This window comes from Macrotis lagotis, chromosome 2 (assembly GCF_037893015.1).
Source record: "Macrotis lagotis isolate mMagLag1 chromosome 2, bilby.v1.9.chrom.fasta, whole genome shotgun sequence".
NCBI classification, from domain to species: Eukaryota; Metazoa; Chordata; class Mammalia; order Peramelemorphia; family Peramelidae; genus Macrotis; species Macrotis lagotis.
The window spans coordinates 79,816,414-79,842,744 of NC_133659.1; the positions used below are offsets into that span (position 1 = coordinate 79,816,414).

Sequence of the window (26,331 nt, forward strand, 5' to 3'; positions counted from 1 at the left end):
AAGAATTCTCTTGAATTCTAACATTTATGAAAAGAACTCAAGGGGATTGTCTGAATTACCCATAGTATTCTACTTGCTTCTTTCTAAGCATACTTTAGTATGCTTAGTATCCATGGACCTATTGATTATCACAATCAACAGTCTATATCATTCCACCTGAACCAAAACTTCCCACCTGGTGTTCCTGTATCTTAAGGGGACATGTGAAACATCTCAAAGAGCAATGGAAAATTTTGTAAACAGCCAGATTATCTTATTGAAATGAATTATTTTCATTATTTCTTATGTGAATATGCACATGAGAGAGACAACTTGACCCAATAGATGGAGAACTGATCTACAAGCCTGGAATACTTGTAAGTTCAAACCCTACCTCTGACATATCCTGGCTATTTGACCCTGGCTGAGATAGTCAACCTCCAAGTGTTTTATTCAGGCTATCCTTTAAGACTATTAGCTGCAGAAAAGAAACCAAACTTCTTTAGTGGAGTGATCTCTACCAATTAAATCACAAGTCAATAGATTAATTATGTAACATAAATCTAAACACAGTTGTTCTAAACTTATCTTTGAAACATGCTAGCTGTGTGACAATGGACAAATTAATTGACTTCACTCAGGAAGTCTAAGTTCCTTCATCTGTAAAATTAATATAATAATAGCATCAATTTCCCAGAATTGTTATGAGAATCAAATGAGATTTTTTAATATGCATAATACTAAACCTTAAAACTGTCTATGAGTACTAGCTAGCTAGAGTTACAGTCTGGTAAATAAAAGGAGGGCTAGCCTCAGATTAAGAATATCTGAGTTCTGGTTTCATTTTTGCCACTTACTATGTGTATATTATAAACTCTAGATTTTTTCCTTATCTGATATCCAAAGGGCACAGGACCAAAACAGGTTAGAACTCCTAACCTGACCACAATTTAGTTTCTTCTTAAAGGGACCAGAAGTTCATAGTTATGAAGATAAGGTTTATAAACTCATCCATTTTTCATGTAATCTCCTCTTATGGTTGGATCAAGATGAAAACACTGGTCTTGAACTTGACCTGATTGCTTTTCATAATGAAGCAGTTGGTTGGAATAACTGAATTCAGCCTCATACATTGCTCCAGAAATGCACTGATTTTCTCCAGCTATTTTTTTCCTTTACTGAGCAGTACTTAGCTGTACCCATCATAAATGTGGAGCTTGATGGAATAATTCATAATTCCTCCTGATGACCTCAGACTGTTCTGAGCTCAGAAATGTCACAAGCACATTAGATTCTGTCAAATTGCACATTGTTAAATTACAACACATGTAAACACCTCCTACTCAGTACTATATTTTTGTCAGACTAACCAAAGCTATATATCACTATGGTGAATGAGCTGCAGTGATGTACCAGCTTGCCACTGAGACAGCCTGCTGGCTTTGTTCATACATGCAAATATTTTAATGCCTTTATGTAAATCTGTTTGCTGTTTAAGGTTGACTTTTTAATTTTAAAAGAGCAGTTAACAGATTTAGAGAGTAAAACAAGAAAACCTTTAAGAAGCAACATACTTAAGAATCATTTATTGAGCATTATATAAGGTCTGAAGTTAATGCATCACAAAAGATGTAATAACATTTGACATCCATACATCATAGATTTATAATAGACATTATAGATTTAGAACCAGTAGAAAAAGGAAATCTAATTCGACACCCTCATTTTACGTAGGAAAAGTAAGGCACAAAAAAATTTAATCTACCCAGAGAGTAAGTAGCAGGGCTTTGAAACTCAGATCCCTTTGCTCCAGATGCCGTGCTCCCTCCTCGGTATTTTGCTACCACTGCTAAGAATAATGACAACAATAATAACTGGAATTTGCTTGGCATTCTAGGTCATAAAAAATGATTTACTTATGTTCTGTGATTGGAACTTCATAACAGTCTTCTGAGGTAGTTACGCAGATATTATCACCATTTTATATATATAGAAAACTGAGGTGGGGGGGTGCTCCAAAAAATAGAAAGAAAGAGACAGAGAGAGACAGAGAGGGAATACATTGGTTAAGTAACTTGCCTAGGATCACACACACAAATAGCAAGCTTTATAGGTGGTATTTCAGCTCAGGTTCTCTGACTCCATAACCAATACCTGTCCACTTCATCTTCCTACCCATCAGACTTATTGTGAAAGCATTTCATTGTAGGTAAGCTGGAATGGCAGCTAGGAGCAGTGCTGGACCTGAAGTCAGGAGGATCTGAGTTCAATCTGGCAGCAGGCACTTACTATGTGACTCTGGGCAAGTCATTCAACCTGTTTGCCTTCATTTTCTCATCTATAAAATGAGCTGGAGAAGGAAATGGGAAACCACTTCAGTATCTTTGCCAAGAAAATTCCAAATGAGTTCATGAAGAGTCAAACATGACTGAACACACACACACGTGCACGTGCGCCGCACACACAGTGGAATGAGCTCCTCCTTCTACCTGTGTCAAACCACAAAAATGGATCTGATTTAGCCTTAGGAAAATAAAGGTGCTTGTTTTCCTAGAGTAAGTAATACCATGAGGCACTTTCCTTTACTACCCACTGGGACTATGGCCATTATATTTGCCAACACCACCCTGTATAAACTCTGTTGAAACCTTGCATTCTGTTTCCCCTACTAATCTATTTCCCTTTCGGTGAGCCACCTACCTAATGGTCACCCACTATTGGTTCACCTGTCAATATTACCCCCAATTCCACTCTAACCTCTGAGTATACCTCCGAGTGGGGTAATGAGTTCAATAAGTGGAGGCGAGTATTTTTATTTTACTTCTCATTACAAGGTTATAGGAATATTTCATGCTACATGCTTTGTCTTTCACTGATCCGATGTTTAATTATATAGGATCTCATTTAACTTTGAGCTGTTTGGTTGATACAGAAAGTGATACAACACTAATTGGAATTCAAAAGCAATAATTTCTGCTACAACTCCTTTGCTTTCTCATTTTGTCTCCTCTTGAATGAAACTTTTACAAAGAAAAGGCCTAACCAGAGCCAGACTGGAAGAATCCTTGCATATAGATTGGCTTGATTCTGTTACTTATATCACTATTTTTTGTTTTTATGAAAGAGAAAATGTTCTTTTATTTAATCAGTAAAACAATGAAATGGCAATTTGTAGCAGTGGCACAAATGTTCTAATGCAAAAATAGGATACTAAAAGTACTAGACTTACAGAAAACTTTCACTTGTAGCTGGAAGAATGAGAACCTTAAGAATAATTGAGAAAAGGTATCTGAAAGTTTTGTGCCCCACCCTCCCATGATCTTTAGTAAAAGACATACTTCTTGATAAGTTTATTAAATCATAATTAGATTTCCTTTTTACATTCTCCTAATTAAAAGAACTCAAAATGATATCAAAAAAAGCTCCTGAAAATTTGCTCTTAACTTTATGCATATCTTTTTACAGTGCCAATCTTTTGAAGGCACTAGGAGACACCTGGACTTGATCCTGCTTCAGATGTGATCCTTGGCAAGCCATTCAACTTTTTGACCTCGATTTCCTTATCCATAAAGTGAGCGTTGGACTCAATGATATTTAATACTTCTTTTGGCTCTGAATCAATGATCTTGCAAAACAAAAAGTGGGTGAACATGTACAAAGCAGAACCCCTTACTTGTCTGTGAGCTATTTTCTATACATATATATGCATATATATAGAAAATATATATGTATATATACATACATGCATGCATATAGAGAGAGCGCGAGAGAGAACGCACATGCGCAGGTTCTTAGGCAATTTCCCACCTACCTACCCATATTGGCAGCTAGATCCCAAGAAGGTTGATGACTACTTCTTCCCTTAGGGTTTTAGAGATTGGCTGGGGGAATGGAGATTCTAATACTATGAGCCCCCACCAATGTGTTCCCTAATTAACTGACTATTAACCAGTCAGTTAATAGATTTCATTTTTTTAAAAACTTGCTAAGGTTGTATAGTTAGAACAATTAGCATAAACTGTTCCTGCAAACTGAAGGCACATCTTTCCACAAGTACATACAGAGTCCAGGGCAGGGACTCTTAAACTTTTTTGTGCAATGAACCACTTTGACAGTCTGACAGAACAGATCCCTTCTCAGAATAATGTTTTTAAATGAAGAATTTAAAATACATAGGATTACACAGTTATACTGAAATAAAATTATAAAAAAATTATTTCAGTAAGTTCTCAGGTCATGGATTAATAAACCTATTCTGGGGAAAAAGTGGACTCAAGCTTAGAGAGCTCATGTGGCAAAGAAACAAACTCACAACTCTAGTAGAAGTTTGCATGAAGTTCTCATTAATTATGATGTAGCTTTCTGTTGAACTTCTTGCAGTGTAATGAAGCTGCCTTTCTTTATTGTGTCTAATTTGTTCTCAGTTCCCAATATAGATATTGCCATTGACCAGTGTCATTTCAGAGACAGTGCTAAAATGCCCATGGGAGGTCCAAAATCTTCCAACTTTTCAAAATTCACAGGTCTCCCTCTGACCCATAGGACACTCTGTTGCCTCACACCAAATTATTCTGAGCCTGATTTCAATCAATCACCCCACCCTAACATACACAACACCAAAATTGAGCATAAATTGGTGGAGTTCTAAAAGGTAAGGGGTTGTAAAGGTAGGTAGATAAAAGAAATGAAAAAGAATGGCCTGTAAGTTGTAAAAACATAGTTCCTATTCATAGTATAGAATAAAGCTACTTCAGTCAGTGTTCCATTCCTGTAAAGAAGAAAAGAATTACAATCTTTATTGTCTAAGTACTATATTTGAATTTTGAGAAACTTTAAAATTTCAACTGTAGCTACAAGTCATATTTTCTAGCAGCCTGGGGCTAAAAGAACATCAATAATGAAAGAACACTAGACTTGACTGTTGACTCCCATGACTCTATATAGAAATTTAATGCTTGACTCCACATTGTAAAATAATCATATCCTGGTATAGATGACACTTGTCTTCATTAGAAAGCCTTGGGGCACTGTTAAAATATTGACTTTAACTCATTTTCTTTGACTTCTGTTAGGAAGAGTTTGCCTAAAGAGTGTAGGCGTGTGTGTGTGTGTGTGTGTGTGTGTGTGTGTGTGTGTGTGTGTGTGTGTGTGTGTGTGTGTGTGAGAGAGAGAGAGAGAGAGAGAGAGAGAGAGAGAGAGAGAGAGAGAGAGGTGGAATTTAGAATTGGCTAGGACAGTAAAGAATGAAAATTTTTTCCAGGAATTACAAATGACCTTTCACAACTTATCAGTACTAAAGTGAAATGGACATAAATAAATTCTGACCTGCTGTTCCTCTAGAATGAAGAGCATATTTGTGTCTTTCCTTGACTGGTATTCACTTTTTTTGCCATTTGGTTAATATATAATGTTAGATGAAGCTAAGTGGCACTGAATCTGGAATAAGACAATCAAATCCAGCCTAAAACATTTACTAAATGTGTGATGTTGGGCAAGTAATTTAACTCATGTCTGCCTCATCTGTAAAATTGAGATAATAATAGAACCTACCTCCCAGGGTTACTGTGAGGATCAAGTGAGATAATATTTGTAAAGCTCTTTGCAAACTTTAATATGCTGTATAAAAAGATAGCTGTTACTATTATTGTTATTATTAGTACATATCATAAATTATGCCACACAAAAGGAATGTCTCTCCTTTTCCAGAATTCTGGAGATAAGCAGAACCCACCCTTGACTTTTGGTCTCTCTCCTTGATATTGACCCTCTCTCCTTATACCCCAGAACAGGCCTTCCAGTCCCTTTATAGTCATTTCCAAATCAAGCCCATTCCCTTACTAGCTTTTCTCTATGTGTTGACTTCCCCCAGTAGTGGTCAAACAAATCAAAAGGCTCTCTTCAGGCTGCTTTTGACTTTGAAAAAACCACAAATTAACATTACATTAACATGTCACATTGCAGGTGTGGGTTGGGGGGGGGGGGGCTTTTACACCTGTGCCCTCAAAGACACTATCATGCTTACTTGAATCTCCATTCCCAGCACCTGATACAGTGTCTGAGAAATAGTAATGACTTAATAAATGCTTTTTCATTCATTCATTTTTAAGGTGCCATTACTACTCCTTTTCATTGCTTTGGAGGACCCAGTGTAGCCCTAAAAGAAAGGTGATGAAATAGTCTGAATTATTAAGTATTAAGTATGCAGGCACACAAAAGTTCTAGACTTTAACTTCCTTATGTAAATCATGAACCCTTCCTGAACACCTTTTAAAATGGAAAACTCAATGCAGCCATTTCTAGGAATATCATAGGAAAACAGCATGAACACAATGTAGTAGAAAAGTCACTGGATCCCAGAGTTAGAAAGTCTGAGTCTGAATCCCTGATTACTGATTATTATGAAAACTCAGTTCTCTGGATCCATTTCCTTATCTATAAAATGAGGGACCAGGTATCCTCTCTGAGAGCCTCCTGAGATGAGGGGAATTCTTCTGTTTTTGTCTCATTTCTTGGTGGGTTTTTTTTCTTCTGACTGTTCATTTATTTATGTCAAAATTATAGAACATATAGGGCAGCTAGGTGGTACAGTAGATAGATCTCCTGCCCTGGAGTCAGGAGTACCTGAGCTCAAATCTGGCCTCAGACACTTAATAATTACCTAGCTGTGTGGCCTTAAGCAAGTCACTTAACCCCATTGCCTTGCAAAATACCTAAAAAAATTATAGAACATAAGAATTAGAAAGGGAACTTGAGGGGCAGCTAAGGTGGCACAATGGATAAAGCACCGCCCTTGGAGTCAGGAGTACCTGGGTTCAAATCCAGTCTCAGACATTTAATAATTACCTAGCTGTGTGGCCTTGGGCAAGCCACCTAACCTTGCCTTGCAAAAACCTAAAAAAAAAAAAAAGGGAACTTGAAGATGCACCTAGTTCATCCTAGAGTCCAGAAGAGGACCTTGCCCAAAATTATGCATCTGGTGAATGCTATAAGTAGGAGCATCAAAACATTTCAATAATTTTAGATCTTTTGACTCTCACTCCACAGTGAGTCCCCTTACATCTCACTACTAATGATTTTTGACTCAGAATTTTTCCTGAAACCAAACTGGACTACGTGCAATATGTATTCCTACAGAATATCCCAACTCTTTTCTCCTCTCAGACTCACTGCCAGCCTCTTCCCCTCAACTTCTTAAAATACCTAGATTCCTTCAAAGTTTGGCTTAAGTGACACCTCATTCATGAAGCCTCTCCTGATCCCCTTTGCTTATATTATTTTCTATGTACTTTTAAAATATTACTTTGTATTTATTTATATTCTGTGGTGGGGTAACTACATTTTCCTAGCTCCTGTTTCCCCCAAAAATAACAAAACAAAAAACACAATTTGATCAAATAGTATAGCCCAATAAAACAAGTCCATACATTTGCCATATCCAAAAATGCATGCTTCAATTCTGTAGTTTGAGTCCATCACTCCTCTCTCAAGAAATGAGTAGTATGCTTCATCATCACTCCACTGAAATCATGATTGATCATTATATCAAATCAGAATTCTTCAATCTTTCAAAGATTTTTTTTTCCTTTAAAATATTATTCTGACTGTATAAATTGTCCTCCTGGATCTGCTCATTTCAATCTGCAAGAGTTCTCTAGAATTGTCCCTTTCAACATTTCTCATAGCAAAATATTCCATTTTATTCCTTTCCTGTCATTTCTCCAACCATTTCCATTAATGGGCACCTCCTTTGTTTTCAGTTTTGTATAACCAAAAGAGCTGCTCTAAATAGTTTTGCTTGCATAGATCTTTTTTTCCTTTTTCTTTGATTTCTTTGAGGTCAAAGTCTAGTTGTGGTATCACTGACTTTGGGGTTATAGCTGCAATGGCTTTTTTCCAAATGACTGACAAATTCATAGATCGCAATCAGACCCAATTGATTATATGAATAAGAATCTCATCTGCAACATCTCTAATGAGTGCTTGTCCAACAAGATCAAAGGGTCTGAGAAAACTGAGCCTAACCATACAATAGATTCTTTCATGAAATAATTTGAATAGAATTCTGTAGGATTTTGAAGCTAGAAGCAGAGTACTGGGAACCAGAAGCTCTGTACCTGCAACATTCTTGAAGAGGCGTTGTTGAGTCTTGACTTGAAGACTTCTGGTGATGAAAAACTCACTACCTCCTGAGTCAGTCTATCCCATTTTGATAACTCTTTAATTGTTCATTTTTGTCCCCTTATATTAAACTTAAATCTTCATCTCTGTAACTTCCAAAAATTGATTCTAGTTCTGCTCACTGAGGCCAAGAAGAACAAATCTAAATCTCTCTTTCACACAGCAGCCTTTTAAATATTGGAACATAACTTTCATGTCCTTATTTTTTTTTCCTTCAACTGAATAGACATCAAGAAAAATTAAAGTAGAACAGAGCTTATATTCACTTTTTTGGCTAAAACTCATTTTATCTCAAATAATTTATGCATAAGATCAATTTATGACAAGTCATATGAATGTACTATATTCAGTTTTTTATATATTTGCAAGGGTTTTCAATTAAGTAAAATAATTATTGTATTAGTCAGTTTTTTATTATTTATCTAGTGGTATGAGTAGTTCAAAACAACAGGACATTTTAAAATATTTATATTTGTAGTGGGAAGATGTTTTCAGATTTATATTTTAATATGTTCTTTTTTTAAGGAAGTTTCTCCAATGTGATTTCATCTGCCATTCATCTATTGCCTAGCAACACCTTATGATTCTGACATAGTGATTAAAGGCACATAGTGATGAGATTACAGGAAAGTTCCTTACTATATAGTTTACTCTGTTAATTAAATGATTAATTGAGGCTCACCCTTTTCTAGAAACAGTAGATACTTGTCAAAAAATATCTTTAGGGGGTGGCTAGGTGGTGCAGTGGATAGAGCACTGGCCTTGGAGTCAGGAGTACCTGGGTTCAAATCTGACCTCAGACATTTAATAATTACCTAGTCATGTGGCCTTGGGCAAGCCACTTAACCCCATTGCCTTGAAAAATCTTAAAAATAAAAAGGAATATCTTTAAAATCTTACCAGGCAAAGGATAATCAACTATTCTAGTCAAGAAATGAAGAGCTACTAAAAATTATGAGCAGAAAAAAGTCCATGGATAGATTTTAAATTTATTGACAACAATGATAACAATAACCACATCATTTATATAGTACCTTAAAGTTTTTAAAGCCTTTGACCAATATTAACTCATTTGATCCACAAAACAACCCTGGAGGTGGGTACCATTATTATTGCCCCCATTTTATATTTGGAGAGACTGAAGCAGGCAACTTAATTGAGATATATAGGATCACATAGCTATTAAGTATAGCTAGATTTGAACTCAGGTCTTCTTAACTCAAGGTCCAGTGCCTATCTACTGTACCACCTTTAATGAGGTTTATAGTCTAGTAAGGAGGTATAAGACCCATACAATTGTAATACAGTATAATTTGATGATGGATGCATCAGAATGAAAGCATGCAAAATGTGTTGTGACATCTGAGGGGGAAGATGGCTGTGGGGTCATGATTCCATGGACCCTGAGAACTAGGATTTTGAGCCCAGATTTTCTAACTCCAAAGATCCCTTATCATCTCTATATAAAGTGATTTGTTTTGATTTTTTGAGGGGGAGAAGGAGACTGGATCTGTGACTTTATTGAAAGGAGATTTGCCTTTTCCCTCTCTATCTTTCAGTCCCATTCCCCTCTAACTTTGCCTATCAGAAAGGGAATTATGAGCAATGAAACTCCCTTTGCCAGTAAATAGTTGTAATTCTCCTGCAAATCATTGCCTTAGACAGTTGCTTGGAGCACTAGTAGTTAGATCCCTTGCCCAGAGTTCCACTAGATGGATAGAAGTTCGAATCCAGCCTCAGACTCTTGCCACTTACTGTGTGACCTTGAACAAGACACTTAATCCTGATTGCCTCACATCCAGAACCATCTCTTGTCATCCTGATTCGTATTTGGCCACTGGACCCAGATGGCTCTGGAGGAGAAAATGAAACTGGTGACTTAGCACAGCACCCCCTCACTCAAAACTAATTTATGTGCTTGTCATGGCATCACTTTCCTGATGTCTTGGTCTTCTTTGAAAAATGAAGGACAAACATTAGTTTAAGGGGAATGTTGTATGGGCAGGGCTCTCTTAATTCAGAATGAAAGGGGGTGCGTAGGGAAAGGGGTTAGTTGATTGCTCTTTGGCTCCTCAGCTAAGGGAATGCTTAAAATTGTTTTCTCCTTTGTTTTGGTGCTTGCTATTTTGGCAGCTAAGTGCCACCATAAGTACATAGTCAGAAAGTCTCATCTTCCCACGTTCAAATCCAGCCTTATTCACTTATTAGCTGGGCTAGTACTGGGCACTTATTACTGACCTTGACAAATCACGTAATCTCTGTAAAATGGGAATGGTGATATTCTGTACTTCTGAGATTACTGTGAAGACCAAATGAGATATTTGTGAAGTGCTTATCATGGCAACTGGTACATAGTAGGCACCTTAATCAATGTTTATTTTCTTCCAGTCCCCTTTGCAGTCCAGGTATTTTTGTACATATGTGACAGATAGATGCACAATGACCTCATTACCAGAGTATAAATTATAGCCCCCTTCAACTTAATTATATCTCTTGACATAGCTCCCTAGGCTACTGTATTTCTGAGATGAAAAATGAGTTTCCCGGTTATGGTTTTCCAGCAGATCTCCATTGCTCTTGTGTTTCTATTGCTCTTCTTGTTAAGCCATTTTTCTTTGTGGCTCAGGAGCTGGTTTAAGTACTTGTTAACCTCATGGGAGGAGTAAATGATGCAGAATTTCTCTTTGTGGGCACCGAGTCATCTGAATTAGAGGAAAGCTTTAGGTCTGACCAGTCAGTATGAGAAGGCTAGATTCTGCACCATGGCTCTGAATCCTTTGGACCACAAAGGGGAAGAACATGCTGAGATCATGCAAAGATCTGACAAAGCAACTTTTTTCTTTCCCCTTTGATATATACCAATTTCTCTGTTTAATCAGGAAAACTGATCATGATTCTGATTATCCACAGCCCAGGAAGAGTTAAGAGAATTTAGAGAAAGGATAGTATGTGATTTTTTTTCAGAAGAGTAAAGACTTAGCTGATGTATTCATAGGATCATAGCTTGATGACCTCAAGTCAAAGATCATCTAGTCTAACCTCATTTTCCAAAGAAGGAGTACATTGAATCAAAAGATGAACATAGTTGGAGAGCTGAATGTGAATCTGATGCCATCTAATCTAAACCTCGTCATGTGACTGATGGGGAAAAGAGATGTAACATCATCTTACAGGAAGTAGGTGATGGAGGTGATTTTTGAACCTAGGTCTAATCCCAGACCCAATGCTCCCAATACTCTTTCTCTTTCTTTTTTTTTTTAATTTTTTTTTTAGTTTTTGCAAGGCAATGGGTTTAAGTGGCTTGCCCAAGGCTACACAGCTAGGTAATTATTAAAAGTCTGAGGCCAGATTTGAACTCAGGTACTCCTGACTCCAGGGCCGGTGCTCTATCCACTGCACCACCTAGCCGCCCCTGCCCAATACCCTTTACATTTTTACCACGAAGCCTCTTTTGCTCTGATGCAATACACTTTGGATTCATAAATACAATGTTCATTACAGTTCTACTCCTCTTTATCTTTGCTTCTCAGAAAGTTTTAAATTAGATGCAAAAACAAATTTTGTGTTTGACACAGCATCATCATGTGGGTCTCATTTTGAAAAAATGTTTCTTGGGCACCATGTAGCTTCAGGTATGCTTTAGGACTGACACTGGCTTTGATGTTTTTTAGATTTTGGGGAAATCAGGAATATGGTCCATCTTCCTTAAAAGACAGAATCAGTTCAATGGCAAGAACTCCAGTCTTGGAATTAGGATTAGAAACTCCTGACTTTGATATTTACTAGCTGTGAGACTTTGAGTCAAATCCCTTTATTTTCAGAGACTCCATTTCCTAATATGTAAAATGGTGGTAATTATTACTTGTACCACCTGCGTTGGAGGATGATTGTTTGGAAGACCCTGTACAGAGATCAAGTTGTCCCAAAGGTCTTAATGCTGTTTTAAGATTTTTTTTTTTTTTTTTTGCGAAATTACACTAAGAACTTTTGGGATCTTTACATCATGTGGGCTACTAAGAAACTTTAATAACTATTCTTTTCTAATAGGAAATACAATCATAATTGCCCTATTTGAAATACTTAGTAATATCATACAGATAGCAACAGCCAGATTGTACCTTCTCTATAATCATATCATTTTAACTCCATCAAATTCAATGCATAACTTCAGATGACAGTTAAAGGGGAGACAGATTAGTCTTAGTTAAAATAGGCAATTCTTAGAGTTTGGTGCTTTGACTTTTTCCCTTTGGCATATTAGGAAAAGTTAATATTTATTGTATATTGATTTTGGTCAGTTTTCCAATTCTTTGGGTATCTATGCCTTCATATAAAAATGAGAATAAAATGAGGAAAAATATTCTTTCTTTGGTAAAGACACTGTGAAAAAAAATTTTGAGCTCTTTCAGAAGTAAAGTGCTATAAACATAGAGATTATATATTGATGCAATGGGTACATTGGTAGTTAAAATTTCAGAATTATTGTTCTCTTGTGTAATCTATGGTCAGATGAGCAGGCAAGGCATATTTCTTAAACTCAGACAAGGAATAAATTTAAAGATTTCATTTGAATTCAGTTTTATTTTTTAAATAGTCTGAAATTGGCAGTCACTTTTACTCATATGCCTACATGTGCCTCTGACACTAAACATTTTTTTGTTTCAGTAGCCATACATGTAAAAATTTAGCCAATTTTAATCAATTTGAGAAAAGAAATTATGACTGAGATTGTACCAATTTGACTATCATCCTTGATTTTCTCCCCCTAGCATCTTATATTCTCCCTCCTCAACTCATTTGCTAACCTGCAAATTTTCATCCATCCTTCTTCTTGTGAGTTGAGAATTAAATATTTATATTGTGTTTTCTCAACATTATCTTAATAATTAATAGTATCAAATTTTTATAAGCTATATCTCCTATTTTCAAGGCTTAAATTATTCCATCAGATGAGTTGACAGATTCCACCTAGACTATTCTAATATGACAAAAATGAAATTCATAGACCTAAAGCAAATCTCAAACACCAATTAGCCTGCCACCTTCATTTTACTTCTAAAGAAGCAGAGACCCAGAGCTGTGACCTGTTCAAGGTCACACAGACTCAGGATTTGAACTCAGGTTCTCCAATACCAAATCCAGAGCTCTCATGGTTTATAATAGACCTTTACAGTTCCCCTCTCTTCTCCATCTCCACATTTTACAGTTGGGGGAGATGTGTCCCAATGAGATTGAGTGACTTGCCTATGGTTACATGAGATAACAGATGACTATTGAATTTAGGTTCCATTAAATCTCCTTACTCTAAATCCAGTCATTTTCCTGTTGTCCCACACCTTTCCACTGCATCATCACTACCTCTTTATCTATAATCCTAACCTTCTGATCACAAATATATATTTACTTGCCTATCTACCAAATTTTTAATTTTTCCTTTGCATGTTTGTTTTGCAGGAAAAAAGTGCCAGTTCAAATGTAAGACTTAAACCTAATAAAGAGGTTCCAGGATTGGTACATCAACCTAGAGCAAAGTAAGTCATTTTTCTGATTCTCTATTGCGGTTTTTTATGACAATATTTTAAGTAAAAAAAATATAAAAGACTCCTGGACCTGTTTTCTCAAATGTCCAGGACTCATAATTAATTTCTCCATAAGGGAGTTTAACCCATGGGGTATATTTTGTAGCAATCCTCACCTTCGCAGGAAAAGATTGTGGCTTATCTATGCATGCAAATTAATGGAAAGAGAATAGCATCTATATTTGTACCTACTGTGTTCCAAACACTGTGATAAGATTCTAGACTTAAAAGATAGATCCTCACCAACCCTGAGAGGTGTTATTGTCCCCATTTTACAGTTGGTAACTGTGGCAAAGACAAGGTAAATCTTTAGTCTAGGGTTGCACAGTTATTAAGTATCTGAGGCTGGATTTGAAATCAGATCTTCCTGGCTCTATCAGGAAGATGACACCCAGCCTCTAACATTAATAAACTTCTACAAGAGTGCTTTACCCTAACAAGAAGTTTCTCCCATTCTGCCCAACACTGCCTATTTCACAGAATCCCAGAATTTCAGAATTGGCAGGAATATTCACAGCCTCCTAGACCAACCTGTTCCTGAAAGAGAATATCCCATATTTTATTCACAAAATATATATACACAATACCCAACAAATGGTCATCTAGTCTTTGCTTGAAGACCTTCAGTGAGGGACAACCTGCTACCTACTGAGGCAGCCTGTTCCACTTTGGAGTAACTCATGATTAGGAATCTTTTCCTTACATCAAAACTCAGTTTGCCTTTGTACTTTCTACCCATTACTCTTAGGGATCAGAATTCTTACAGAGGATTTCATAATTGTTTCTAATATGTGATCATAGAAAGGCAAGATATTGATGTGGCTATACAGTCATTCTTGAAACCAGGAAGACCTGGGCTCCAGTCTTGTCCTTGTGTGACTTTCAGTTGCAAAGAACGTGTCATCCTGCATTAGTAGAAAAAAAAAAAAACATTTCCTCACTAGGAATTCCCTATATCAGTAAAATCACAGGTTCATTCCCTGAACCTATTCTTATGTAATAATAGTAGTACCATTAGACAAGCATTATCAAACCAAGCAGCAACATTTATTTAAACATAAAAGATTGTTCCAAGCATTGAACTGGGCACTGAAGATCTAAGGACAAAAGGAAACAATCCATGTCTTCAAGGAGATGACTTTCTAGCTGGGGGAGAGAACAAGTACCTATGCCTACAAAGAAGATTTATGGTGATTTGAGGGAAGAAAAAAATGGAAGGAAATAAGGAAATGTCGTATATTGAAGTTGGTGCTTGGACTGAATCTGGAAGGATACTAAGGCATTCTAAGACGTTAAGGTTAGGAGAATGTATTCTAGCATGAGGGAGTAGAAATCAGTATAAAGGTACAGACCCAGGAATTTGATGATGACATATGAGGAAAAACATGAAAGACGACAGGACCATAGAGTTCATGGTAAAAAGTAACAAGAAATATTATGAGATTCAAATGAGGTAATAGATATAGAACTGGTTCCAGAAAAGCCTTGGAGTAAAGTATAATAGTAAGATTGAAAAAGGATCCACATTGTGACGTGCTTTGAATGCCAAGCAGACAAGTTTCCGTTTGATCTCCAAGATGAGAGAAAGCCGCTAGAGTTTACTGCATTAGAGGAGTCATCTGGAGAAACGTGTGCTTTAGGAATACTTTGGCAAAAATATAGATTGTGGTGGGAGGTTCTTGCAGTAATCCAGAGCAGATATAGATAGATACATAGATAGATCCCAGGGAGATCCAAACAAAAAGAAAGACTCCATAAAAGCCAAAATATTTTCAACTGTATTTTTTGTGGTCACAGAGAAGTGAAAACAAAGTAAATACCCATCGATTGGGAAATGGCTAAACAGAGATGTGTGCTGAGTTTTCTAAAATGTCATTGTACTATAAGAAAGGATAAATCTCATGAATATGGAGTAACATGGAAAAGCTCATATGAAGTCATGTAGAAGGAAATGAGTGGAGTTACCACAATGTGATTACAGTATAATTAAAGATGAATGTTACAAAATGAAAAAGAACAAACTTGACCCCAAAGAAAGAATTTGAGATAACATCTCTCCCTACACCTTTTCAGATGTGAGGAAGAGAGTCTATGGCCATGTAATAATTACTGCATGTAACATTAGAGTATCTAGATATGCTCATTAGTTTTGCTGATTTATTTCTTCTTCCTCATTTTTTTAAAAAATTTTTAAATTAATTTTTAGCACCCTGTGTTAAAAACTTTGAGTTCCAAATTCTCTGTCTCCCTCTCTCTCTCTTCTTCTTTTTTTTCTTTCTTTTCTAAAAAATTCTTTGTTATGAAGGATTTCTGTCTGGAAGAAGGGAGGCATAGAGGGAAAAAATCAAAGTAGTATGAAAACAAAAGATATCAATAAAAATATATTTTAAAGATATTAACCCTGGCCAGCATTGATGATATCTATACTTTGAAAGGGTCTGTGTGAGTGGAGAGAAGGGAACAGGTGGGAGAGATAGTTCAGTGGCAAAAAAAGAGAAGATTTGGTGAATCACTGTGCATGTGGGATAAGCAAGAGTAGAGAAGTGATGATAATAACAATGTGAGGACCAGATGTCAGTATTCCTTCTGTTGATCATCATAATATTCTAATCTCCATTCCTCAATTCAATTGATTTTAGTCACTCTTCCACTCACAGGGCATAGCAGACCTTTACACCCCACTGCCCCACAAAATTTCTCTGCTTCCAAGATTTCATCTCAGAAATACCTTTCTCTGGCCATCATGTCCTGCCCTTCCAATTCTCCCATTGACTTGCTCTTGGTTCTTATCAAGGCCTTTGAACTCTCAGTTCCTCCTTGTCCTCCTATGTCAGCACCATGTTCTGCTTTCCCTTCATAGTCATGACCCAGTCCTAAAGTTGGTAATACACTCTCCTCCATCCTTGAATTCCTGATCCTGGTGGCAATGATGATGATAATATTTGTGTACCAAACACCATTCTAAATACATTTTAGAATTATACTCTTAGAATTATACTCTCATTCAGTCTTCACAACAACCTTGGGAGGTATAAGTCCTATTCTTATTCTCATTTTGCATTTAAAGAAAATGAGCAGATAAGTGACTTATCCAAGGCCACACAGCCAATTAGTGTCTCATACACACATATGTATATTCATTTTTATATGTAGATATATATACATGATTAAGTAACATACAAGATAATATTAGGGGAGAAAGAACAGAGTTAAAGTCAGGTCTTCCATACTTCAACCCCAGTGTTCGACTAACGCTGTGCTACTTAGCTATCTATAACTTTCACCAACCCTCTTTGATCTTTCTCTGGAGTAGCAATCATTAGTTCCGGAGAAAGTTGTGAAATTTTATTGAATGGTTCTATTACAAATTTTTGCCCTCTGAGTTTCATTGGGTCCTCACTTATTGGGTCCCCATTAAATTGTAAGTTCCCTTTTTGTATTCCCCAATGCTTATCATGGTGCCAGTTACATAGTAAATGTTTAATAAATTATCAACTGATTGACAAAGGAAAGATACAATCCACACATATTCATATACATATATATGATTAAGTAAAATACAAGATAATATTAGGAGAGGGAGAAGAGTAATGACTGGGAAAGTTAGGAAAGGCTTTCTCTAGCAGTGACCACTAAAATTTGAATGAAGATAAAGATTCTAAAAAGCAGAGGAGGTAAGAAAAAATACAAGTATGAGGGTAGCCAATGTAAAGTGTAGTAGGGAGTTTTGTGAGCTTGTGCAAGTCACCTAACATCTCTATGCCTCTGATTCTTTATCCATAAAATGAGGATAACAATCGCACCTGCCTTTTAGAAACTTGTACGGCGTTTTGCCAAACTTGAAGAACTATTATATAAATACTAGTAGCTATTATTAATGTTAACTTCTTGAAAGCAAGAACTATCTTATTTCATTCATCCTTATGTCCCTAATGTCAATCACAATGTCATATATAGTTTTGGATATTATAAATATTGGTTGAATTAAATTTAATGGAGAAATAATAACACTCACCTACATCTGAAATTCCTAGCTCATTGCTACCGATCTATCCTGGTAAAATGACCTTAAGTTGCCGTGACGATTAAGGAAAAAGGGGTGCAGATTTGTAGTCTGGAGATCTAGTCCAACTCTACCTCTGACATTTACTATATTGTGACCCTGAGCAAATCTCTTCATCTCCCTGGCCCTCAGTTTATTCATCTCTAAAATGGAGATAATGGTTGCAGTATCATTCCACAGAAACTAGGGGGTTAGGGATGGAGTTTTACAACCTTTAAAGTGCTATGAAAAAAAAAAAGATACTGCAATTGTATCTGTGACAGGAGTAAGAATGGAGTGGATTTTTTTTAAAAGTCATATTTTCAAAGGAAACTAGATTGAATAGCCTATCTATTGTAGCTTCCTAAATGAAATGCTATATAGTTCAGGGTATTCACAGGTGTCGGAATCTAAAATTATCTTTTGCAGAATTCATGGCAGTATGTTGTAGTCATTTTATCACCCTTCAGGGGAATTCTATCATCACAGCCAAGCTGAATCCACTTTGTATTAATCTGTATAGCTCTATTATATCTGACTAGTGGAGCAATAGGCAGTTAATAACATGTATGCTATCAAAGCACCTTTGTGTTAGACTTGTTGAGGTCAGTCCTTGCTCCTTAAAAGTTCAATGATAAAATTCTCTGATCTGCTCAATAATGAGGAAAGAAACATTGGGGCAGCTTTTCTATGCCTACTGAGTGATTATTAATTTAACCTTGATACATTGGACTAACACCAGACAAATCTTCATTTACAACTTCCAAAGGATATTGTAAAATTAAAACATTTAATAGAAGCTCTCCCCTCCTCCCCTCCCCCCCTTACTCCCTTCCTTCCCAACTTCAAACAAGTTTGGAGTTTAACTATAAATCTGGAGTTGCTAACATGCCAACTTCATTGATGATGCTGATGTGTTCAGAAGATCTTTTGAGTTTAAGAAAGGATTTAGTTCCTACCTCATTTGTTGCCTTATAGAATTAGGAACAAAAGATACCACAGTTTTTATCCTTGATTCAGCTCAAGAAACTGAATTGCATGGTATGGGCTCCTTATATCTGATTTAGGGGATTTGTCATTTTTAAGAGAATTAGAGGAAAATTCCCATACAGCAAAAAACAAATAATCCTGCATGTCAAGTTTCATTGTTGTTGTTCAGTTGTTTGCCAAGCATATCTGACTTTTCATGACCCCATTTGAGATTTTCTTGTCAAAGATACTGGAATGGTTTGTCATTTTCTTCTCCAGCTCATTTTTCAAATTAGAAAACTGAGGCAAAAAAAGGTTAAATGACTTGCATAGGGTCATACAACTAGTAAGTATGTGAGGCCAGTTTTGAACTCTATTCACTGTACCACCTGGCTGACCCATCAAGTTTCAGGCTATTTTTTTTTAATTGCATCACGGTGTTGAGGAAAGAGCACTAGACTTAAAGTCAAAGACCTAAATTCAAGTCTCTCTTTTAACCCTTATTACTTATGTGACCTTGTTTAAATCTTGGATTTGATGGGCTTTGAAGTTCCTTCTGATTCTAGGAAGAATGATTCTTCCCAAGAGGAACAATTGATATTTCAGGAAATACATTTATATTGAATTCTTAGAGGATGATGAAGAGTTAACATCTTAACTTAGGAAAATAAGTTATTGTCACAAACTTTTATAGCATAAAGTAAGATTGTCCTACAGCTTACTGTTGCTATTGGTTTTTAATGTACTAAAGATTAACCTTTTTCTTTTAGATCAAAGGAACTTTTGTAACACTACTCATAAATTTTGTAACCTTACTTTAAAACTATTTACTTCTCTGTTCTTTCAACTGCACAAAAGACCATTCAGTCTCTATGTGCCTTTTGTCAACACATGTAAATTTATGAGAAATTTGGTTTTTCTTGTCTTTGGTGTTTATAGAGTTTACTTCTCTCATTGACATGCTGCTGAAGAACCCATCATTTCCCTATAATGAGTGTTTCTGATGTTTTCAAGGAAAAAAGGGTCTCCCTTAATAATGCAGTTAAGTCTTAATAGTAATGAATCAGAAACCAACAATCATCATGATCATAAAAAATGGTACATGATATTTGAAGACCTTTGTAACAAAATGTCAGGAAATCTCACATGAAGTGTTCTCAAAAACACAGTATAGTATTGACCTTCATAAATTAACTGAGTCTAATTATTCTGAGAAGTTAGAAAATAACATGGGGATTTATTGTTGCTGTTGTTTAGTCATTTTCAATTATTTCCAACTCTTTGAGACCCCATTTGGGTTTTTCTTGGCAAAGATACTGAAGTTGTTTGCCATTTTCTACTCTGGCTTATTTTACAGATGAGAAAACTGAGGCAAACAGGATTAAGTGACTTGCCCAGGGGATGCTAGTGTGTAATTTTATACCTCACTCTTCCCCCTGTCCTCCTATGCTAAGAATTCTTCATTTTGTGATTTCAAATTTAAAAACTATTTAAAAACTATGTTTTTTGCATAGCAAGTATTTATAATAAATAGCTGAGATTAAATACTTACAGAGACCACCTCTCTAGCAATGACAAAGTTGCCTTTAATAAGTCTTTTGCTTTGGTTTGAGTCCAAATCAAGTTGTTTATTTAAAAAACCTTATAAACCTTAAAACATTGTATAAATGTTAATTATTATTATTTCTCAAGGTGTGTATTATGAGACTTTCTGGGACAAAGGGGAAATATCCTAGCTCTGGAGTCAGAGGACTTAGTTTTTCATTTGTTTTATGTACCGTCTACTAAGTGCAGGATCTTGCTAGTAGTGTGACAAGTCATTAATTTTTCTGGAGCTGTTTCTTCATCTGTAAAATGAGGGATTCTTTTCCTTCTAGCTTTAGAGCTATGATCTAAAGATTTCCTTTTTTAATAATTAATTTATCTTCTTGATAATCCCATCTTTGTCCCCACCTTTCTATCAGTGCTTCTTAACCTTTTGTGGGTCTTAGCCTCCTCTGACAGTCTGGTGGGGGCACATTCTCAGAATATTTTTAAATGCTTAAAAATAAAACAAATGGAATTATGAAGAAAACCAATTATATTGAAATAAAGTTATCAATTTTTTAAGTTTACCATCTCCAAGTTAAGAATCCCAGATTTATTTATTATGATTGTACCATGAATTGGAGGGCAAAGCAGAAAGACAATTTGTCCAGATTAAGATTTAAGCCTCAGCCTGGTTTTATTTCAGTTGTGAGGGCTTATTCATCCTTACTGTATCTGCCATGCTTATTGTGACAAAACCTTTATCTTACATCATCATCTTTCTCTGAGGGATCTGACTCACTCTTTGTATCACCTTTCAGGGATAATTTATGGCCACCCTGGAGCCATTCTTTCAAACTACCTTTTCTGATAATCAAAATCTATGTGTTATATTTCAAGGCAAGCAGTGAGTTCCCCATGAACAGTTTGGTTGATCTTTTCTTCTTTGTTGGTTATGACTTCATGTAATCAAAAAAAGTCAGGGTTGGTTTTAATCACATCTTAACATTTTCTTACACATCCCAAAGCACAAAGATATTCTTCAAGACTCTCATGAAATAGGCATTATGATATTATTATCTTCATTTGACAGATGAGAAAACTGAACCCTTAGATTGGTTAATTGACTTACCCAAGAATCATCATGGTATAGTAGAAAGAGTGATACATTTGGAATCAAGGAACTTGAGTTGAAATTCTAACTCTACCACTTACTATATCACTATGTCTTTGTACAAGACCTAACTTGTTTGCCTTGCTTTGATTTCCTCATCTTAAAACAATAGCTACCATAGAGGGATTTTTGTTACTCTTGGGAGTTGGACCAAGAGAGTTCCTGTGATAATTCTAGTATGTATTTTGGTAAAAATGTTTGGATTACATCTGTGGCCATTGAAAGCTTAGGATTCCTTTTCCTCCCTCCTGTGTTGGAACTTCTAGGTAAAAGCAGATGGGAGAAAGTGATATAAACTTTAGAAAGGGTGTGGTGATTCTCAGATTTAATACATGCAGCAGCAGGGACTGTGCTGCAAGGGCAAACTTTATGTCACGTACTATTATGCATACCAAGTATGTGGGAGCCCCATTTGGAAAGGTGCTATCAAACTGAGATTTGGAATCATAATGGACTGCAGATTTTTGAACTTAAAGTCAAAACTTTTTTACTTTTGTTTCAAAATGTTCAGAGAAATAAAGTTTTGCTTTCTACTTAAGAAAAAACAGCTAGTATTTATGTAGTGTTTTGAAGTTTGAAAAGTACTTTCTTTACTTATGTTAACTCCCTGACTTCCAAAACCCTACCTTCTACCTGAAATCTAGCCCTCTTATTACAGTATTTTCTCTTTATATAGTTAACCTTGTATATATTTGTTTGCATGTTATCTCCCCCATTGAATTGTTAAACTCCATGGGGCAGGAACAGTCTTTTGCCTCTCTTTGTATCCCCCAGAATTGAACACAGTTGTTAAATTAATTGATGATGATGATGATGATGATGATGATGATGATGTCTGTCCGTCCTTCATTTTTGAAGACTATGACATCAGGGAGGCAATGCTATGATTAGCCAGAAAATTGGATTTGAGTGAAGAGGGGCTGTGCTAAGTCACCAGCCTCACTTTCTCCCCCACAACCATCTGGGTCCAGTAATCAAATATGAATCAGCATAATTGAGATGGCCCTGGATGCAAGGTAATCAGGGTTAAGGATCTTTACCAAGATCATCAGCTAGTGTCTGAGTTCAGATTTGAACTCAGATCCTCCTGGCTTGAGGGCTGGGACTCTACTCACTGTGCTATCTAGTTCTCAGGTAATAAATAAACATTTATTGAATGAATTAATACGATCCTAAGATACTGGGTTCCATTTCAGCTCTGAATCTATGTTATAACAACAACAGCAAAGTAACTCAGGGGTTAGAATGCCTGGCCTGGAATCAGGAAGACCAGAGTTCAAATCCAGCCTCAGATATGTATTAAATGTAGAACCCTGTACAAATCACTTAACTTTTATTTGCATTAGTTTCCTTAACTGTAAATGGGGATAAAAACACCAGCTACCTCCTGGAGCTGTTTTGATGAACAAATGAGGTAGCATTTGTAAAGCGTTTAGCAGATATAAAGTAGGAATTTAATGCATGTATGATTCCTTCCTTACTAATAATAACATTTATATAGTTCTTTAAATTTGCAAAGCAATCTTCCCAATAACCCTATGAGGTAGGCACTTCATTTATCCCCATTTTACAGATGAGAAAACTAAGACCCATAGAGGTTAAATGATTTGCCCAATGTTAATAAGTAGTTGAGGTAGGATTCAAATCCAGGTCTTCTAACTCCAAGTTCTATACTTGTGATAATTGTATCACCTCTCTGGGTCATGCTCATATTTGGTAGAACCAAAACTTGGAAACAGGTCTCCCAGATCTAAGCCCTGAACTTCTCCACCCCCAAACCATGTTGCCCCCCAACCACTGCACTTAGAGGAAGGGAAGGCAACACTTCCTTATTTGAGATTGAATTCAAAAAGTGCCAACTTTTAAAGATTCCATTGTCATCATAATATAAAAAAGTGTTGACCACAGGAATGCTGCACAAATTGTAATTCGTTTTCTACCTTTTCTATCTCTACCTTCAAAGAAATGGACTATCTGGTCCTAGAGCTAAGCCTGAGTTGGCTTTAAATATGCTAAGAAAGAGCCTGTATCATGCTATTTGGCCTCTGACTGCCTGGCAGGTTTGTTCAGTTTGTTTTACTTAAAAGATCAATTTGAAAAAGTGGTAGTTAGGGAGTCTGTGGTTCAGCTCTGGAAAGATCAAACAGCTTTGGCTGTAAATAAATCTTGAGCCTACCCAGCCATTAACTTTGGTGTCAAACAAGTCACGTGGACACAATGAGACTTTTGGAAACTACAGTGTCGAATGCAAAGGCAGTAGCCATGAATCAGAAGTAGATTTCACCAGGCTCCTTCCTATTTTCTACCCTTGACTTCAGTCTTGGGTTACAGAATGCACATGGTGCCTTGTTATTATTACTATCTTTAGTGGTAATGAGAACATGGTACCAATGGAAGTTAACTTCATTCAAGAAATTTTGACCAGTAACATCATCTACTTCACCCCCCCCATTTTAAAGATTGTGTAATTCAGTAGAATGCCCAGGAAAGTATAAGCTTCATGAAGGAGGGACTTATTTTTTTTTGGTTTTTATTTAACTCTGGCAACCCTTTTTATATATAATTGACACTTAATAAATACTGATGTTTCTAGATTAGATAAGATATTAGACTTAGGGAAAGTAGCTTGTCCAGTGTCATGCAGCTAGTTGGAGACAGAAATATTTGGTGCCTAATCTAACAGTTTGTCTACTACACCTGTTAACTCCATGTGATTTATTGAATGATTGCATTTAGGTGCTTAACCAGTCAAAATTAGTCAGCAGAAAAAAGTTGATGGGCTTCTTCTTTGTGCTGAGCACTATAATAACCAGTAAATTTAAATAATGAATATGAATTTCTAAAAACTTTCATTAGGAGGGAGAGGGAAAATAGCATGATCCTTTTTTAAAAAAAAGAGAGGTATAAGAATTTGTGGTTTTGTGTGTATGTGTGTGTGTGTGTGTGTGTGAATATACAAATATATACTGCATCCTTTTCTTTTGGATACCAGAGCTAACATTTTATAAGTACAGATATTTATCATACGATCATATAAACATGTGATCAAACATACCACATGTATGTAATGTATACATGTATGTGCATGTTTTGTGTATACCTACAAGTATATTCTTCTCTGTGTGTTATAGTTATACACAAATAATCACCAAGTATTCTGGGCTGATGTTGACACAGTTCCCTGATTATTTCAATTATTGAATGAAATGAGATACTTGTAGGTTATTTACCAGTTAACAAAATGAGACTTGTTTAGCCATAGCAAGAGGTTGTTCATAAATTATGGTTATTGAGGACACTTTGAGGTGATTCACCTGAACAAAGCTCCTTTTCCTGAACTTCCAATCATTATCACCAGCCCAGCATCTAGAGAGCATCTGAATTCTTCAACACTTATCCTCAGACAACCAGGAAAGGATGTCAACAACCTGAACCTTTAATCCCCTGAGCCAATCAAGTCCCAAGAATGGACTCTAGCCCTTTTAAGGGGAAATGACACTCAATTACATGGGGATAAGGGTTAGGATATTGCTCCTACTCTACCATGCTTGATGAAGAACCAGAAAGTAAACCCATAAAAGTTGGCAGTAACCAGAATAGGTATTTGAGCATCCCTATACCAAAGCACAAGAACTTTACTCATAATACATCCTCTCATTTAGAACCTCTCATATCATATCATATTAACCTAACAAACTTTGTTTTTTGGTTTCTAAGGTCAATTGAGGGAGAAAGACTGTTGCAGGCAGACACAGCAAAAAGAAATAAATGCTTGAAACTTAAAAGGAGGTGATGAAAGAACTCCAAAAAGCAGAAAAAATGACTCAGAAAGTCCAAAAATTTGTACATGTTAATACAAAGGCAAACAGTTCTGTATACCTCCAGAATGTAAAGGGGATATAATGATTATTAGAACTTAGCATAAATAATTAATGTTCCTGAGTCATCAAAAAATAATAAGTAAACCTAACCTTCAAGAAAAGGTTAAATTCTGTTTACAAAGACAGGGAAGTATATAACAGCTTTTAGCAAAATTTCCATCCCAAATAGCTAAACTGGGACAAAAATAAATTAGTTCATTAAAAGGGTAAACACCTAGTCAGCAAACATTTTCCAGGGCCTTCATTTTGCTTCCAAGAGCAAATACGAAATGGCATTCAAAGTTGTCACAAAGCTAGCCCTGGCTCTTCAATCCAGTGATGCTGACAATATACTCCATCTCCAGGCATTTTCTCACTAACCTCCACACCTGGAATGCTCTCCCTCTGCAACTCCAACTTTTTACTGCATTGTCTTCCTTTTAAGTCCCAATTAAAATTGCACCTCCTACAAGTAACCCTAACCTCAGCCCCTCTTAATTCTCTATTACCTTCCCTCTCTTAATTCTTTCTTCTTTATCCTATATAGAACTTGTTTATTGTCTCTCCCCTTTAGATTGTGAAATCTTAATAAATTTTGATTGATTGATTGATACAAACTCTGGATGACTCCTGAGTTTCCAAAACTTTCCTATATAGTGATAACAATCCCCCTTCTCCTTCTGGTTCTGGGAATCCTAATCTGAAAAACTGCAAAATATCCCCTACCTCATAGAATTATAGTAAGAATGAAATGAGATAATTTGTATAATATACTTTGTAAATGATTTGTACATTATTAGCCTTGATTATTACTATAGCTAATATTTATATAGTGTTTCCATTATCATTGTTACACTCATTTGATCTTTGTAATAACCCTGGGAGGTAGGTACTATTATTATCCTCATTTTATAGATAAAGAAACTGAGGCCAACAAAGATTAAATGGTTTGCCCAGGGTCTCACAGCTAGTAAGTGACTGAAGCTGAATTTGAATTCAGGTTTTCCTGGCTCCAGGCCTGAT

General features: G+C 36.0%; 1 protein-coding gene across 3 annotated transcripts in view; it reads left to right on the forward strand.

Annotated features, from left to right (window-relative positions):
* Positions 1-26,331, forward strand: part of C2H1orf21 (chromosome 2 C1orf21 homolog) — a 266,665-nt gene that overhangs the window by 211,795 nt on the left and 28,539 nt on the right. For all 3 annotated transcript variants that reach the window (XM_074222218.1, XM_074222220.1, XM_074222219.1), the window contains exon 4: positions 13,612-13,688. In XM_074222218.1, the coding sequence (XP_074078319.1) occupies positions 13,612-13,688 (77 nt within the window). The remainder of the gene's footprint in view (positions 1-13,611; positions 13,689-26,331) is intronic.